The sequence below is a fragment of the Haliotis asinina genome, chromosome 2 (assembly GCF_037392515.1).
Source record: "Haliotis asinina isolate JCU_RB_2024 chromosome 2, JCU_Hal_asi_v2, whole genome shotgun sequence".
In the NCBI taxonomy this organism is placed as follows: Eukaryota; Metazoa; Mollusca; class Gastropoda; order Lepetellida; family Haliotidae; genus Haliotis; species Haliotis asinina.
In genome coordinates this window covers 99,692,646-99,711,229 of record NC_090281.1, presented here as the reverse complement: position 1 = coordinate 99,711,229, position 18,584 = coordinate 99,692,646, and the positions used below count along the sequence as shown (strand labels likewise).

General features: G+C 40.3%; 1 protein-coding gene across 2 annotated transcripts in view; it reads right to left on the bottom strand.

Moving 5' to 3' along the window:
- Positions 1–2,509: 2,509 nt before the first annotated feature.
- LOC137274692 (enterin neuropeptides-like) overlaps positions 2,510–18,584 on the bottom strand; it is a 37,511-nt gene continuing 21,436 nt past the window's right edge. For both annotated transcript variants that reach the window (XM_067808034.1, XM_067808035.1), the window contains exons 2-3: positions 14,872–14,976; positions 2,510–4,360 (exon numbers count right to left, since the gene is read on the bottom strand). In XM_067808034.1, coding sequence (XP_067664135.1) covers positions 3,954–4,360; positions 14,872–14,944 — 480 coding nt within the window. In that variant the 5' untranslated portion in view covers positions 14,945–14,976 and the 3' untranslated portion in view covers positions 2,510–3,953. The remainder of the gene's footprint in view (positions 4,361–14,871; positions 14,977–18,584) is intronic.

The window sequence follows — 18,584 nt, the reverse complement described above, 5'->3', positions numbered from 1 at the left end:
CTCATTATCAATTTAGTGACACCTTTTACCATGACGATATTTTCCAACAAAGCTTTATCAAATGAAAAGGTCACCTCCCTCCACAACGAACACTCAAATATCATAGTGGAAATTATTTGTGTATGAAAATAAAGGCTTATGGATTTGAACAGAATGTGACTAGAAGAAGTAAAGAAGTGATGCTTTAGTCACCAAATACATATTTACTTTGCATGTATCCGGTTATCAGTGGACCGCAGAGGTATATTGCAAGTGCGTCTTTAAATCTAAATTTACATTTATGTAGCCTGACGCATTTCACTTAACGGTGCTGACAACGCCACGAGTGAGATGGTTATCGCTTGAAAAACATCCGCGGGTTCTCTTGTACGTTCACTGCACAGTTGCAGGACAAATACACAATACGCTAAAGGAAACGTTACCCCTCTTTCTTAATGACGGACGTACCTTTCTTCAGCTATATCTTGGATGACCGGTCCTCCACTTCTTGGTCCGTCTACGATGACCTCAATCTGTCTATAGCGCTGAAGAAGTCATATATTCGTGATACAGAGACATTCTTCGTCTCAAAGCAGAATTTTATTTCAACCTTTCTGTTGGACATATAAATCACTGTTTCGCTATGGTCGAAAACAGGACAATTTCATTCATCTGAAAAAGGTGTATTTTACCGAAATATGAATGCACTTGAGAATGTTTTCATGATTTGCAGTGTTTTTCTAACATATATTCGATAGTTTTTAAGTGATCTATACAAGTAGGAGGGTGAGGTGTCTGTGAGGTATATGACGTCTTGATCCTATGTTCTCAACATGTTCCACCATAACCATGTTGTTTGTTTACAGCTTGTCACTTATAAAAATCTACATGAAACTGTACAATGAAATTACACTCGTGCAAGGTACAACTTTTAACTTCTTCGAATGTCTTTCATTTGTTTTTGTGTATTTATCAAATTACAAGATCTTGCTATTCAAGATGTCCGACTGGAATGTTGTAATCGCTAGAAAAAAACGGCTTGTCCTACACGAGCCACAACTCTCTTGGCTTCAAGCATTATCAAAATTATTTTCGGAGAGTCTTTGCCGTAACATGACACCCATCGTGTAGCTGAGGCGTGCGTTACTGTTGTTGCCGGCACTTACTCTCGACCACATACTCTGGTCCTCTCTTCCCAACTCTGTTAATTCATCTCTGTCGATAGCAAGCGCATCACCTATAATGTGCAACTGTAGACAATATTCTACAACAAGCGCTGATGCATGATGTACATTTTGTAACTTCATGTACACGATATTTCATGTTGTGTTAATTATACTTGAACACCTGCGTATATGCTTGTTTGTTTTAATTGTGCCTTGTTGGCTATGCATAACCATCACCTTGAGCAAGTACTAGTTGCGTGGACATGTGTGCCATGTAAATATCCTGTAGAAATAAATAAAATAAAGTTTAACCGCTGATAGTTGAATCTGGGAGAGATGGGCGATTTGAAGCAACAAAATCCTCCAATAAGACAAGTGAGAACTCGGCATGTCGAGTGAGCCTTCGTGGAGGGAACTTCTTCATTGAGTATTGTTAGTTATTTCAGAACTGTATGAACAGATAGATTTCATTGATAGAAGATATATCTTACAGCTTTGGTTTTACACCAGACCCACTCAGCTTGAGGTAGGGATATACTGTGAAGCCTCGTTGAGTTTCTTGTTTCTTTCTACAGAACATGCATTTTTAATGAACACCAGGATTTGCTTTAGAAAGCAAAGACGACATTAAATGGAGCTCTCCTGCAGTCTTAAACTGAGTAATGTATTTATCAACACAATCCCTGGAAAGTATCAACCCTATTGTGTTTGAGCGATTATTTCCCGATTGAATATTTTTGTGTTGACCCAGGTGTTGCTACATCCAGCAGAAGACTATGATGATCAATTAAATTGATGAAGTGGTTGTTGACAGTGCTGCAGTTCAGATCTGTCCTCTACGTCAAGACAATTACCCCTTACAAGATTTAATCAATATGGCGCAAGAAAGTCAGAGTGTCGCAGAAACCCGTGGGTCGCCTTTTAGTGAAACTAATTTTTGCGAAACTGAGAGTATATAACGTAGTACTGTTATACATTCAAAATGACGCTTGTTCCGTTCCACTGTACAAGGTGCATTTTACCTATCATTTGCACTGGTGCTCTTGGGTCGTTGTCGGAATTGAGAATAAAATTAATAACAAATGGTTTTATATTTGATTTCAAAACACGTATGTTTGTTCACATCTCACATATATCTCTCCGAATGAAATTGGTATCATACTCTGAAATATGTATTTCACAAAAACATGTTTGAGAGTGGACAACATCAGTGAGGTACTTCCTGATAGTGTGTTTAGTTTCTGTCCTATACTTGCCACCCATTCTATGTGTGATGCATTACATACTACCACTCATATCTACCCAAGTTATTGTCTTATGTAATTCTTTGAGATAACAGATGCAAAATGACATAACATAACTCCTTTTGTGATTATCGGATAGTTGTTTTATTTTCTACAAATGCTTTTGTGATAACATGAGATACAATATTGTACAATATCACAGGTTTAATGATTAACATTCGACAAAATCTGAGTTTATTGCACAAAATACTATCGTGAAACGCCTTCAAAATTTAACGTTTTATCAATACAAATCCATATAGTTTCTCCTGTTTGAATTTCTTTATCATGGTGAACGAGAAATGAACATGTACTCCAAAATATAGATTCCCAAAATTTATATTGTTATGCTGTCTTCCTCTATGTTTGATGGATGTCATCAAAACCCTCATTCTGTTTATTTTCATAAGAATTTAAAGCATAAAATATGTATTACAAAACAAATATTGAACATCTATCATAACAGTGACAAATCAATGTTAGACGCAAGCATCATAGAGGCAGGTTAACAAACCGATGGAACAATATTGAAAAGAAAAGCTTTGTATGACCTTCTCATTTATAACAGAAACCTTCCCTGTCTCTAGTTGATACTGAGGCTGACCCCCAGATATCATTGCCTTCATCTTTAGATGTTAGTTCAACAGCATCCCTGAGTTTAAAGGTTCTCTGAGTCATCATTGTCTCAGTTCTACGAATAACTTTTGTATTCCATTATCCCCCAAACAAACCTTTAGTTGTTTTTTAAATACCATCTATTATAGATTTCGTTCTTTATCAAGATAAGGGATTTTCTTACATTTAAAAGTGTGGCACCATCTTTAGTGCCAATACGGCAAGACTATCTGAAGTTGTTTCCTGCTGTCTGCTCAATAACTAGTGATGTTGTTCTTCAAACCGTTTACAAACGCAAGCTTTTATATCGAAAACTAATGAAAATACGACGACAAGTAGTCACTTTGAACCACTCAACTATTTTATTGTCCACACGAAACCTCTTGTGACATGCTCTCCTGGCTAATGGCGATTTGGATGATGACAGTATTCAGCGATGAACCATATACAGTCAGCGAACGATGAGTCTCGAGACAAGAAACAAGCGGATTGTATCGTAGATGCCCGGTAAACAGTATCGTTTATGTTGCACACTACTTTGTGTATATATTTTTCATGAGCTCTGAGCGAAGGCATCTTGTCCTTTTAAAGAGGGTGTTCCTTTGTAGTTAGACTTCCGGGATTTCACAAAGTAGGTTTTAACACAAACATTTTTAAGATGTTTTATTCGAAAAATATCCATTACTGTCTTAATTGCCAGTGAAGAGTTCTCTTAATGTTTGTTCACACATGAGAGATAGCATGAATACAGTCAGAAAAATAGCACGCATTCAGTTTCAATGAGAGAATAAGAGATGGACGTGTTTTTAAGTTTTGCCGAATCATAAGACTGTCCACGTGCACTTCACATTTGAAGAGGAGCCTGTTACGTCACTTCCGACACGATGCACAGCACCCTCTGCCGGCAAGTTTAGGGAGTATTTCCGCTGTTCTTGTTCTTACCCAAAGCGTAGTAAACAAAGGGGTTCATCAGCCTCTTGTTTTCATAGTATCCGTCCGCGAGTTCAGAGTCACCATACGGAACGTTGTTTTCCCAGTCTTCACCGTTGTCAAGGACATTGCCGTCGTTCATTTCCATCTCACGTTTGCCGACGAACATTCTGTGAGCGTATGGCCTCTTGCCAACGAACCACCGTCCAACTTTGGGGCTTAGGCGTGTTTGAAATGCAGTGGGCATGCGTTTGCCGACGAAGTAATAGCCGTACTTAGGACTCCTAGATTCCAGCTCAATTGGCATCCGCTTCCCAACAAACATGTGGGTGAAGCCGGGACTTCTCCGTTTCTCAACGGCAGTTTCGTCACTTGGCTGGTCATTACCTGAAACAAACACAATCGTTTCAGAATATTGCGTGAGGAAGATATTGAGACGTGTAGCTGTAATGGTAGATAGTAGACGGTAGACGTACAGATATGAAGCAGAGTTGCCATGGAGGCATGATGTGAGTACACATCAAAATTAAGACAAATAACGTACATCGCTGGGATGAAAACTCCTACTGAACTTATGACAAAATATTCTGATTATTCGTGATTTCAAGTTTAAATGTTAACAAAGTGCAACTTCCCAGAAACACTGATTCTTGTGCATAGTCACAACTATATCGTGAAATATGTCAAGTATATAGGTGTATCACAGTTTAAACTTCGAGACGATTATTATGTACCGTGAAGACTGTTTGAGTTCTGTTAATGTCGTATGTCTTCCATGTTAATACTTTAAATGAGTTACATCATTAGCTTATATTTTATCATGACGTGAATACATCAGTAAATGTAATCCCGAGTCCCTTATCTATTCTTTAAAGGTGGAACGAGTCCAACTTAAAGTAATAGGTGAATTCTTGGATAACACATAAAATTCAGTGTTTTTGTCATGTTCTTTACATTAAACAGTGGTCGGATTAAAACATGGCAATTTCAGACTGGAGTAATCCACTGCATGACGTGTAAGTATACAATGTAGAACATCCAGGACATTGGTGCTCGATGCCGTCCTGAAGCTAAAAAAAGTTAGTCCGTGGAAATGTCAGAGACTGTCGTAGGCAAAGCAGGGCCGCTCACCTCGCCTACTCCGTGGTATGAGGAGTCTGCAATCAGAACAGCTAATGGCACTTACAAGGATTCCCGCAACCAGAGAGTAGCGTGATTGAAGAGCAGACTGGGTCTTCTTTGGCAAATCATGCAAACAGTATAAATTTAAACTGAGCCAGCAAATGACAAGGCCATGCACAAGTATTTTTTCTTCCTGACACGCGTTCCTTCATACTGGGCATACATTATAAATCTTTAGTTTCAGAATTAATATTGGATTTGCCATGGGTCGAAGGTAAATCGGATGTGTGAAGGATTTTCCAGAGGCTTTACCCATAAGCTTCTATTTTGAGACAGCGGAAGTACTAGAACTGAAATAATAGATCATTATACACAGCATCAGCTGTCTGGATGTATTTTCACCATATGATGACGTACAAAGGACGCTGAATCCATGTGTTCAGGGAAAATATTGAACCACAAGTATCGAAATAGTATCATGTATTGTGTGTTTTCAGTTACTAGGTTAATGTCTCATAATGTGTCAAAAAGGGACGTTTTGCGTCTACCGAAGCGTCTACTTCTGGTCGTCTTAATGCATCCTTGACGAAGTTAGGAGAACCTTTAGCCTTGCAATTTAGAATGGACTCTTCAGCCTGCCTTTCAGTGATCAAGTCCGACCGGCAATTACACAAAGTCGACTTCTTTTGGTCAGATAATGGTTGGACAAATATAACATAGGGAAAGCCTGAGTGGTTAGCGTCCGCTCTGTGCTGAAACCGCCTAGTGATTATGGTTCCAATGCTTTCAGACCAATTTAAGTATTCGGCTCGTCCTTCAAGTAAGGAGACTATTGTTTGGTCATGCTTGTAGCAGCAATTGCGTGTGACTCCAGCAACAGAGATTTTCTAATTGTAGTGACATTCATTTCGTCAGTGGTTGTCGTACGAGTTCTACAGACATTGTATGTAGGATAACAGTGATTCCACGAAGAGACTTGATGCATGTTATGGTAACTGGGAGGTTCTTATCCCTGGAGGAAACTACCATCTTGCAACATTTCCTGTGTTCACGGTGTCAGGATGGGGGACACTCCATAACACGACATTTATCTGTCTACGTGAACGATTAATGGCCTTTGTCATTCTAAACGTTGACAGTTGCAACTATTTTATTGCATAAAAGTCTGTGAAGTAGTTATTTTCTCATACAATTTAGCTATAGTTAGTTTCGCCACATCACACGTTGTGGTTGTACAACTTCAATGCCAAAGAATATTCCTCTAGAATATTTGTAGAAAGAGTTTAGATTCAGCAAATCAGCAGTGAAACTACTATGACGAAATCAATCAAATTATTGTCAGTAAATATTTTCAAACATGGTCAATATATAACCCACTCTGCCTGTTGTACAAGGGCAGGTGGAGAGGGGGAGGGGGAGGGGGAGGGGGAGGGGGAGGGGGTGTAACCCCCGTGTGGGATACCCGAAGAGGTACAATCATATGAAATTTGCGTCTTCTGTGTACTTCATACGTTCATGTGACACTTGGGTCTCCTGTGTACTTCATACGATCATGTGACACTTGGGTCTTCTGTGTACTTCATACGTTCATATGACATTTGCGTCTTCTGTGTACTTAATACGATCATGTGACACTTGGGTCTTCTGTGTACTTCATACGTTCATGTGACACTTGGGTCTTCTGTGTACTTCATACGTTCATGTGACTTTTGGGTCTTCTGTGTACTTCATACGTTCATGTGACATTTGCGTCTTCTGTGTACTTCATACGTTCATGTGACATTTGCGTCTTCTGTGTACTTCATACGTTCATATGACATTTGCGTCTTCTGTGTACTTCATACGTTCATGTGACATTTGCGTCTTCTGTGTACTTCATACGTTCATGTGACACTTGGGTCTTCTGTGTTCTTCATACGATCATGTGACACTTGGGTCTTCTGTGTACTTCATACGATCATGTGACACTTGGGTCTTCTGTGTACTTCATACGATCATGTGACACTTGGGTCTTCTGTGTACTTCATACGTTCATGTGACACTTGGGTCTTCTGTGTACTTCATACGATCATGTGACACTTGGGTCTTCTGTGTACTTCATACGTTCATTTGCTTTCTTATTGCTAAGATAACGTCACACTTGTTCCATTTCAGGAGATGATAACTATGACAAGTGAAACTTAAGACAAATGTTTCACTGCTTGTGTATTAGCACTAGTTGTTATGTTTGCAGGTGGTAACGTCACTACCAACTTTGTTAGCAGCCTATATATACGGGAAGACTATATGATACAACATTTACATTGTCAAATGATCTTTAATCGACTACCATTGTGGGTACCTAAGGAAATCCGTAACCTGATAATAGATATTTGTCTGTGTGATTCGTGATTCGATTTGATCACACTGGTGACTGAAATAGTTCACACAGTGCCAGAATGGTTGTATCTCAGGTCTTATCCTGATTTGACGGACACGGGTGGCAGATGAGTTAGTGGTGGGACAGTGAATAATCTAAGATGGCCGACTAAGCGTGAGGAAATGAACGGAAATGGTTTCAGGTTAACAAGAGTTAAATCGTAGCTATTCCACCAAGAAACTATTTCAGTGTATCCTTGTCAACTACTAGATACGTTTAGGAAATTATACTCACGGATGATTATACTCACGGATGATTATACTCACGAATGATTATACTCACGGATGATTATACTGATGAGAATCCTGACGATGTCCTTTAGATAATCGAACTTATGTGACTTCGTTAAACCTAACAGATCTGTCTTTCATTTAGAGCTCACAGTCAAAACAATTTCGTCTCGCCCGTTATCTTGTGAAACCGATCACGGTTTCACCTTTCCATACAGAACACTCATCACACGCCATGCTCTCCTCTGTGTTGAGCTGAGTCTCCCGATAGTGGATTATGTAAAAGCGCACAGCAGACCATGTCGGCTAATCTTCACGTCGACAACACCTCACATACATCAACGTCATTTTGACAGTTCTCAACTTACCAACTCACAGCAATTACACTAGCACTTGAATAGACAGGTACTAGAGGTGACGATAGCTGAAGTCGTAATGAGTTTCTGCACCGTGAATATCGTGTTTGCCTGTTCCCCGTCCAGGTGGGTGGGCGGCATTAGTAAACATGACATCAGGAATAATATTCCCTAGCGTGCAATACACACTGTAAGTGATTTACCGTCGTCTTAAACTACCCAACCGTTACAACAACCGCCTAGTTCATACACATGAGCATATTATGAAACAATGACGCCAGCTCCTCGAGTGCGCCCGACCCCTTGTGTATTTAAAGCAAGCAATGATTATTTCTGTACAGACTAGGATATCAGCATTGAAACCAGAAACACGGTAGCAACAAAACTGACTTAACAAGTCAATGAGGTCGTAGATTTCATGCACATGAAACGTTTCAGTTTCATATCAGATTCCAGATAAAGCCTTCCCACACTTTCTGTTACTTCGTGTTAACCACATCACACAGTGAAGGTGTGAATGGTTTATCATCATTCTGCCAAAAATGCGTTGAATAGTACGACTACATTGTAATAGGGTATGTCCCTGTTATATGTTCAGAGTCTGTGTAAGGTGATAAAGACACGCTAAGGCGTACGTGATACGTCTCTGCCATCCCGGACCACCATAGTCCGTTGTATTTGACAAGCTATATGATCTTTCGAGCTGTTCTGAATCCCTTAAGTCAAGTAATTGGCATCTGAATGACATGTGTCAAACTGCGCGTGTCTCCACTGATTACAAACATCAAATAGTGATGTCTTTTCGTGGCCTTCGTTAAAACAATTACCGGGAGGTGCTGTAGCTCTGGCACAGGAGCTAATCACTTGTCTTCATGTTGGGGATAGTTAACATCCAGTCCTCCACTACCTGAGTAAGATCCTTCCAAGAGCTTGGTGCCATTTGTCTTATCTATCTAGGCCAAGTCACACTGCTGGGACGTTCCGTGATTTACACTTCACTTAAGTAGATTCCATTTAAAATCAACGACACAACACGTCCAAAAATAGTGATCAAATTCATTAAATTCATTCGATGGCAAAATAATGAAGGAAATAAGATACCTTCTCCGACAGTGCAGACATCAGCATGTGATATTACACACTGCTGTTTTGATTGAGGATATCGTAAACACTTCTTTCGAAGTTGAAAACAACAGAACCATTGGTATGTAGCCTTATTATTACTGACTAAAACATGCTTAATTAGTATTGATTTACGGGGTGTTTACGGGGGGTGGGGGTGGGGAGGGTGACAGCCTGGAGGTTAAAGACTTCGCTCGTCATGCTGAAGACCCAGGTTTTAATCTCCACCTGGGGACACTACGAGAAGCCCCCGTCCCTCCCGCACCAGCCGTGATACTGCTGGAATGTTGCTATATGCGGCGTTAAACTATTATGTTTTATCTTACAAGAATGTCCTCCATAAGAGATGGGCTCTTTACCTTACGTTGCGCACGTCGAGTAATGCCTGACAGTAGCTATGAATAATAAATGCTACGTTGTGTGCTAAGAGTGAAGGCTAATGCGGATTGTTGGCAGAAAAATACATGACTCTGGTAGGATTCCGTAAATAAATCAATATCTATAGTCTTGAAGTAGTCACAATACCACCGAAAAATAATCTGATTTTGCACTGAGATGGTTCCAATTGTCTTGAAGCTTTGGTTGGAAGATAGTATACATCATGCATTAGTGTCATCGTGTATGTGCCGGACAGCCTACTCCAGTGATTGCACACATTAGTGAGTAGATTGACGTTTCACAAGATGCTCTTAGTGTTCGTATTAATTAACTAGTAATGACTTTTACACGGCTCAGTGCTTATTTTCTAAGCCGCCTCCTGTTATAATGTATGTTTTTGTCATTAAAAGGAATTTTACATTAGCGGCATTACAAGGTAAAAATATGATTAAACCCCCTAGGACGAGGTTCCGATGAATGCCGCTTGGTCGCAAATATGGATGAGTCGGAGAGGGATGAATATTTCATAAATATATTTATCATCTGGTCTATACTAACTGGTTTCAAGAAATGTTGCCATATTTTCTTAATACAGGACGCCACTGAACACAAACATCGGCTGTTGTCTGTTCTGTAATCCCTCGTCTGGGACATAAGAAACAGTTCTTTACCAAGCAAAATTCACAAGCAAAGTGTCAGGTACGGTTAACAAAAGAATATTTCACGAAGAAAACCTTCGACTGGATAAGAGTCTTTTTTTTCACTAAAAAATATTTCTACAAAGCAAACCAATGAGAATAGAAGATAGCGGCTTCGTCCAGAAGCAAGCAGTCATTATTATGTGTGTGAACATGCATAACGGGCTGTGGTTTTGTGCTACTCGTTCTCTTCACTGTGCTTACAACACTTTGTACGTGAATGGGGTCTTAGTGTCCATTGTCAGATATTCATCGTAAATTGATAGGTAACTAAACTGGAATACAGATAAGTTTCATATCATAACAAGTACTAGAAATATGTATTTTGGATTAAGTACACAAGTACCCTTTGGTGTTTCATGTTTCAGCCAATGAGCCCGGCAAGCGTCTCCGCGAAACTCTAGAACTTGGCCTATGATAAATTTGAATTATTCATTCCGTTTTCTATTGTTCTGAGACAAAAATAGTTCTGCATGCCCTTGAGTGGGTTTGTCGTTATGTAGATTGCTCATAAGGTTATGCTCGGAATAGCCGGCTTGGATGGAGAGTGAATGTCTGGGTTCAAATCCCGACGGACTGAACAAGTTCAGCACCTCTGACTAGAAGGATCTTCAGGAATGATTTCTGTCAAAGGAACAAAATCTAACGTAAATATTTCTAGGGAGGACTGGCGGAAAGTAGACTTAAGAAAAGCTGTAGCTGTTTCGCTCTCTCCAATTCTCTCTAATCACCAGTCAAATCAGGCCAGCGGACAGTGTCAGGAACCTCGCAATAACACAAGTGTCAGAAGGGATAAATTTTCCACATTTTCACAGGCGAAATGATTAAGTTCTTTTGTCGGGCTATTTTAACCACTGGCAATCGTGCATCTGAATCATTGCAGTGAATTAGTATGTGCAATACTTGAGAGAGATGTCCTTAGGATTCCCCGCATATTTGGAATGAGACGTCTGTTCAATTAAATGTTTGAGACATGGCGACGTGTAGAAGTAGAGCCAATTATTGTAAAGTCAACTCAAACAGCCGATGATGAATTAGGCAGAGGTCTTGTGGGTCTTGACATTCACTTGTGTCATACGATCACAACAAGTCCTGATTTACAGTGCATTCATAATAATATTACGCACACGGACAGTATTGACGTGCCCTGGTATCAGTGCTGATGTCCAGTGGCTCATTCACGTAGCAGGCACCAAAAGTTTACTAATTTCGTCGAATCAAATCGGTTTCGACACATAATAGAAGCTAAACATAGTTTGGTTATTTTTTGTAACAATAATTGTCAAAACATATCGAATACTCTTCGACAGTTGTCATCTGTTTACAATAAAGTTTTCTTAGATCAAATATTCACATTTCCCATCAAAACCACGTTATTGTTTCCTTGCTCCACTACATGTGGCTTTAACAAGCTGTCCACAGCCATGAGATGAAGAGAAAACACTGTTTGGTCTTCAACTTTATCGGTCCCAGTTTTCACTTGAGTTTATATTGACGTTAATTTCCTCCCCATCTCTAACAAAAACATTGTTCAGGAAACCTTCACGTCAGAGATGAAAAGCAGATTTGTAGAATCTGAAACGTCCAATATTTGACACGTTCCTCAAGGCATATCTCTATTAATATAACTCTGCTTATTCCCCTTTCCCGGTTCTGTCAATATTAAACTTTGGTATTAAAATAAGAAAAAAAAACAAAATAAGTCTGTGGGCAAAATTCCAGATTTCTTTCTGTCGGTAGTGTACACCCAGATGCCTTAAGTTAATCCACGTTGCATCAATACAATAACGAATATTATGTTTGATAGAGAATATGCTAAAAGAGGAATATGAATGACTTGGATAGGTTATGACTGCAAAACATGAGTGATTGTATTGTACAAGTGACTGTCGCCATTTCCTCGGGCCTCAGTACAATCCGGTATAACACGTTTTACAACACAAAATCCAATTGAGATACCCAAAAACCCTTTGACAAGGACAGCCAGGTCGTATAGCCTCCAAGGCAGGAAGTCTGGGGTCTTTTGAAACACACCTAATGAGCATCCTAGTGTGAGATTTTCTTACAATCCATGTTATTTCGTTTGTCACATTGCATTATTACAAGATAATCAAATATGTATTTGTGATATATATTTTATCAAATGCTAACTCTTATTCTGTACTCAAATAGCAAATCAGTAAGATTCACATTTAGTACTAACACTAAGTACCTACTATAGAAAAATATCAATAATTAAGTACACGCAAGATTCCAGATCGTGGGAACAATATGGTACTGTACAAACTAGCATGATCCAGACGTGACTGTAAATGTCTTTATCTTGTCCCAGTCTGTGCCCAGGATGTGACTGAGACCGTTTCATGATTTCTGTATTAATGTCCACACATGTTTATGCTGATGGAATAAGCTGGTCTGTATTCCCATTAATGTTGCTAGTTATGATACAAAGTCAGTGTACAGGATAATTCCTTCATACGTATATTGACCAGAACTAGCTGTTCGTGTTGGCATGACGATGTAGTGAAAGGTTCTCTCAAGACTTGTGTTAATTTAATGTGTTGCTGGAAAGGTTGATATTCTAGCTTAATCGGCCAAAGCAGAAATTCTGCAGGTCAAGGAAACACACACAAATACGGTTATTCGAACCCATATGTCGTGGTAAATCTTGTTAATATGGGTAATTCGTGGGTAAATAAATAACTTAATTTGTTGTATGTCTGGATTGAGTAATGATCTCCAAACACTTTGTGTCTATATTATCCTCACAGACTGTCCGATCAGCATCAGGAAATAATCAGCGCAATTATGTTCGCAAATGTCCCAAATTGTCACTCATCCGGGTCATGTAGAGGGTGGACGGAAGGGCCAGTTGGGCCACAGCGTTATGTGGTCAAGATCGTTCGTCATTTTGGTGTGTGTATGTAAATATAGGCCAATTTACATGTACTGTAGGGACAGCAAATCACTGTGGCCATTGCAGTCAAGATAATAACCAAGTGAAGAAAACAGAAGGGGGCGCTCTGGCAGGAATACAGTAAAGGACGCTCTGTCAGGAATAAAGAGGGGACGCTCTAGCAGGAATACAGTAGGGGACGCTCTGGCAAGAATACAGTAGGGGACTCTCTGGCAGGAATACAATAGGTGACGCTCTGGCTGGAATACAGAAGGGGACCCTCTGACAGGAACATAGCAGGGGACGCTCTGTCAGGAACACAGTGGGGGACGCTCTGGCAGGAATACAGTAGAGGACCTCTGTCAGGAACATAGCAGGGGACGCTGTGTCAGGAACACAGTGGGGGACGCTCTGGCAGGAACACTGTAGGGGACGCTCTGTCAGGAACACAGTTGAGGACGCTCTGTCAGGAATACAGTGGGGGACGCTCTGGCGGGAACACAGCGGGGGACGCTCTGTCAGGAATACAGTAGGGAACCCTCTGTCAGGAACACAGTAGGGGACGCTCTGGCAGGAATACAGTAGAGGACGCTCTGTCAGGAACACAGTAGAGGACGCTCTAGCAGGAATACAGTGGGGGACGCTCTAGCAGGAATACAGTAGGGGACGCCCTTGCAAGAATGCAGTAGAAGACGTACTGTCAGGAATGCAGTAGAGGAAGCTCTGTCAGGAATACAGTAGGGGACGCTCTGTATCCAGTAGGGAGTCATCACTACTACCGAGGAAGACATCACAGGGCAGAGACACTACAGCTGGTTGATGGATGCGCAACTTAGAAATAATCCAATAACGATATTATGGAACTGTAGGGGGGCGTAATTCCGTTAACTCTGCTCATCCGGAACCCTTTCTACTAGTTGCGTCGCCATGACGTCATCAAGGCGAATTTCATTAATTTACTTCTGATAACACCACAACCCCTGAGACTCATTAGCACATGCATGTTCAGTAGCATGGCAACTGCTTCTCTCGTTTATCGATAATCGTATTCTACCTACAGGTGCTATATTTGACTACATAATGTAATGCAGGCTCACACAGCACAGTTATATCTGCTCCTACAGCGAAGATGTTTTCACGACATGGACAACAAAGAATGACCACGCTTCATCTACATACACAAATTCCATGGGCCGAAAAAGCAGGAAGCAGTGTTCCAGATCACATATCACCCTCAGCCCAATCTGTACATTCTCTGAGTGAGTGAGTGATCGAGTGATCGAGTGATCGAGTGAGCGAGTGAGCGAGTGAGCGAGTGAATGAGTGATTGAGTCAGTGAGTCAGTCAGTCAGTGATTCAGTCAGAGCGGATAGTGTTCCAATCTCTGAGCACGGGTCTATACGGACGTTGTAATGAATGGAGTACCGATCTCAATGATTTTGTGGCCATCATTGCAGTTCTTCTTACACTCAAGCTACAAATTTACAGCTACAGCCTCCCACCTCTCCTCTACTTGTCACAATAAATACGGCAAATACGATTTTTTTAAAATTACTTATGAAGATGTGTAGTCCTTAATTAATCATATTGTCATCTATGAGACCAGAGAGTGTTAAGCATTAAAACATAACACACCTCCAATCAACTGATAGCATTATTGAAGGGGCCCAAACTTACCTGTGACGAAAACGGTGTGTATAAATAATATGGCAAGGCTGATTTTCCATAGATACTCCACGATGGGCGACATAATGCGGTGATTCGGTTCTGTCAATCGGTGGTCTGAAAACACAAATATGTCTTTCTTAAACAAAGCGAAAATTCCCCCGATAAGCTTATTGTATAAGTTGGAGTATTAAGGTAACGTCGACTTTCGGGCAGCTGACGCCACCCCTCCGGTATTTAACAATATCAGATCGTCTTGAAGGTTTAGATACAGCGACAAAACAGTCTTAACATCCATAAGAAACCTCTTGTGATTTTAACTTGCCAGTCCGAACAGACATTCCGATTGAACGTATCCACCTATACATACCGCCGTTTACATATTATACTGCATGCTTCAGGTGATATGTACTTTCAGCTTTGACAAAACCAGAACATTTGAAGGTGGAGAGTTAACTACATGTATATGTTGTCACTAGTTGTCATGTTTCATGGGTCGAGAAACTCGTACTCATGAAGCCAGTGTCTGAGATGAATGCACATGTCTACATACTTTACAGGAAACTTGAGAGTACATGTTGATAGTGTCTGTAATAGTGTTGATAGTGTCTCAACCAGCAGAAATATATCGATTTCTCATGCATAAATGACTTATTATTATTATAAAGAATTCGAGAAACAATTCTTTTCTTTGAGTGGCCATTTCTTTAAGTGACACTGAGAGTGCACGAAACAATCTTCACTTTGTTTTAGTATGCCATGTAATTTCTAATTTCACGCTCCGTGGCACATGGCGTAGCTGTGTTTGTCAATGCATCCTTTCTAAGCGTTCAAGAACCTCTGTATTGTTCGCATTGCAAATACACTTGTATTTCCAGTAAAGCTAACAGTAGAATAATATTATGTCTTCAAATGCAAGTCTGCTCTGTTATCATATGGCACTGGTTGTCAGAGATTGATCGACATGTAACAACCAGTCATATGAATAAAGAACATCTGTTGACATGTTTCCCACTTGTCGCGGGGTTCCCATGTGACATACTGGAGTGAACAAAAGACTGCTGTACACGATCTGAATGAACTGTCTCTGTAACTGAACAAGCTAATGAACCCAGTAGACAACACTGGCTTTTTGTCTTTGTTAAGTCGGGGCAGATATATTTTGCTTGTACGAATCGATAGAACGTGATTGAGAGACGTTGAACGCACTTCAATCTCATGCCTTGAAATATCAACACACTATCAGTGCTGTGCCTCAGAGAATGCATTATAACTCTCGACAGGTAAAATCTATGTCTCTAGCAGCATCCATGATTTCTTTTGGACGTGATGTCTCTGTGATACGCAGACTTCCATACGTTTAACTCAGAAGTATTGTGTCGTCTGTTTCAACAATCGATAGCTGTCTGCACTTGTGAACTATAATGGCGTTTATGGGTCAGAGATGTCTACTTCAGATTTTCTAAATGCGTTTACACATCACTTACTCTCTGTGTTTATATTTGTTGATCCGTTTGTCGCACAAAAAGAAAAATCGACAACAAAAGCAACTCCTGTAGCTAGATTCAAGCCCGAGTGCGTCTGTGTCCATGTTGATACAATGGCAGTTGTGTTGACAGTACAGTATATCGATACAGGAGTTATAGAAATAAACATGTTCAATCCGTAAACTAGCGTTCAGAATAATCTTTCCATTGTTCTGTAATGCAAAATCATGATGCGGTACCAATTTATATTTCACACATAATTGTGTCTCCAGAAATCAGGATCTGCAGTCCAGTTGAATCGGTTCCCTCACAATTAGTTTCATATGTATAATAGGGAAAAGACGTAACGCTGATTGAAACCTGGACCAGGTATTACCATTACAATCTATGTGTAGAAATCTGTTTAATCTGCAGTCTGTATAATGCCAGGGTTCAACACCGAATGATTGCACGAACTATGGCTTGGCCTGTGTTCACAAACCCACCGAGTTCAATAATATACAGGCAGCCTATTGGGTTGAACGTTGTTCGCACCGCTGTATGCTTGGACACAGCAAATACTACGGGTACATGGATACAGTCGCAATGTAAGCGCATTGTAGCGTAAAGCAACACTCACTCACACTCTCACACACTCACTCACACACTCACTCACTCATGCACGCACGCTAGCATGCACTCACTCACGCCCTCACCCATCCACCCATCCATTCACACGAAAACATTTCTGTTTTCACGGTAAACAAAGTGTTTGATCCGCTACGTTTATTGAAAGTTGATTCTCTGATGTAGTGGTTCCTACGATATCCTTAGTTTTATCAGAACCATCCAGACAAAGTTAAGGGCACAAAATAGATTTTCCTTTTGAAGATAAGGATATAATATTCAGGCTGTGTCGGGGATTAAATCAATGTCACAGATACGATCTCATTTCTAGAACTCAAGTGTCAATGAATCTCTTTAGAGATATTACCGTGCAGTGATATCCCAAGGGTCAGTAATAAACAGCTTAAAGTTACAGGCATTGCAATAAACACGTCCATTAAGAATCGTCTTGGCTACAGGTCATTTCAATAGCGTGGCATATCAAGCCAGTCGACGGGCTATCTGATAACATGTCATTACGTAAATTTTCATAAAATTAAGTGTGAGGAGAAGGACGTTATTTAAGAGTTTACTGGATTGAGCGTTATGCTCGTTAGCCAAAAATCATAATTATTCAGTGTTCTGTTGACAGAAGCTCTTTTAATTTTTGTCCGGAACTTGTTAAAGGACTCTTCTATTCCATAGTGAAAAGAAGACATTTATGCTTGTTATTAATCAGACTTTCTTTCAACAACAAATCAGCGCTGAGGTCGTTGAGATTCTCATATCCCGTTCACACTGTAAATCAAGGCAGTGCTTTCACAAGCACGCTACGTTGCGTGAGAATGTGATGAGTTTTCACAGGGGTATTTTCGCCAAGAAGTAGGGAAATTCAACGTCGTGAACGGCAAATGCGACATACGTTTACAAAGCACCTGCGCTGTGCACACGATGGCCTTGGTGGGCACCAGCGTGTCGTTGCTTCGGTTTTCACTGACTGGCTCGAATCAACGGGCGACTAATTTGGCAGTAAAACAATTCAGTCTGAATTGAATGAACATCTCCCTAGGGGAAAATAACTCGAAATCGGATGGAGTTTTCACTGACATTCTGAGTAATTGTAATGTTCTTCTCCGCACAAGAAACCTCCATTGATACAGATTCCCTGTTATAGGTAATTTCCCTTTCGGAATATCTTCACTCTACTGGGGATGGTTCTTGTTGAAATCAGTTCTTCGCTAATGTACGTAATTGCACACGTTCCATAAACGCTGCCCTTTGTACGTCAGCTCAAAACAAGGTGACATTTTTGTGTTTTGTAATTTTTGACAATTCGACGTGAACAGTTAGTGTTCAAGCATTGATTGTAAACAAATAGAGGGTGTAAGGGTGTTGTCGCTATAAGATAAGTGTAAGGCTTTAACAGTGTGCCTCAGTATTTGTTATCTACTTCCTCCCATGTAACTATTGGAACTGTATATAATCAGTTATACACTGAGTCACTGACGCCATTGCACTTGGCTTTTGGCAATCGTTTAAACTGTCTGTGTGGGAACAAATCGCTCAGTTACTATACTAAAGAAGGTATTAATTATTTACAATTCGCAAATCAAACTTTCACCTATTCCGTGAGCCTGTCTGTAATTCCAAAGA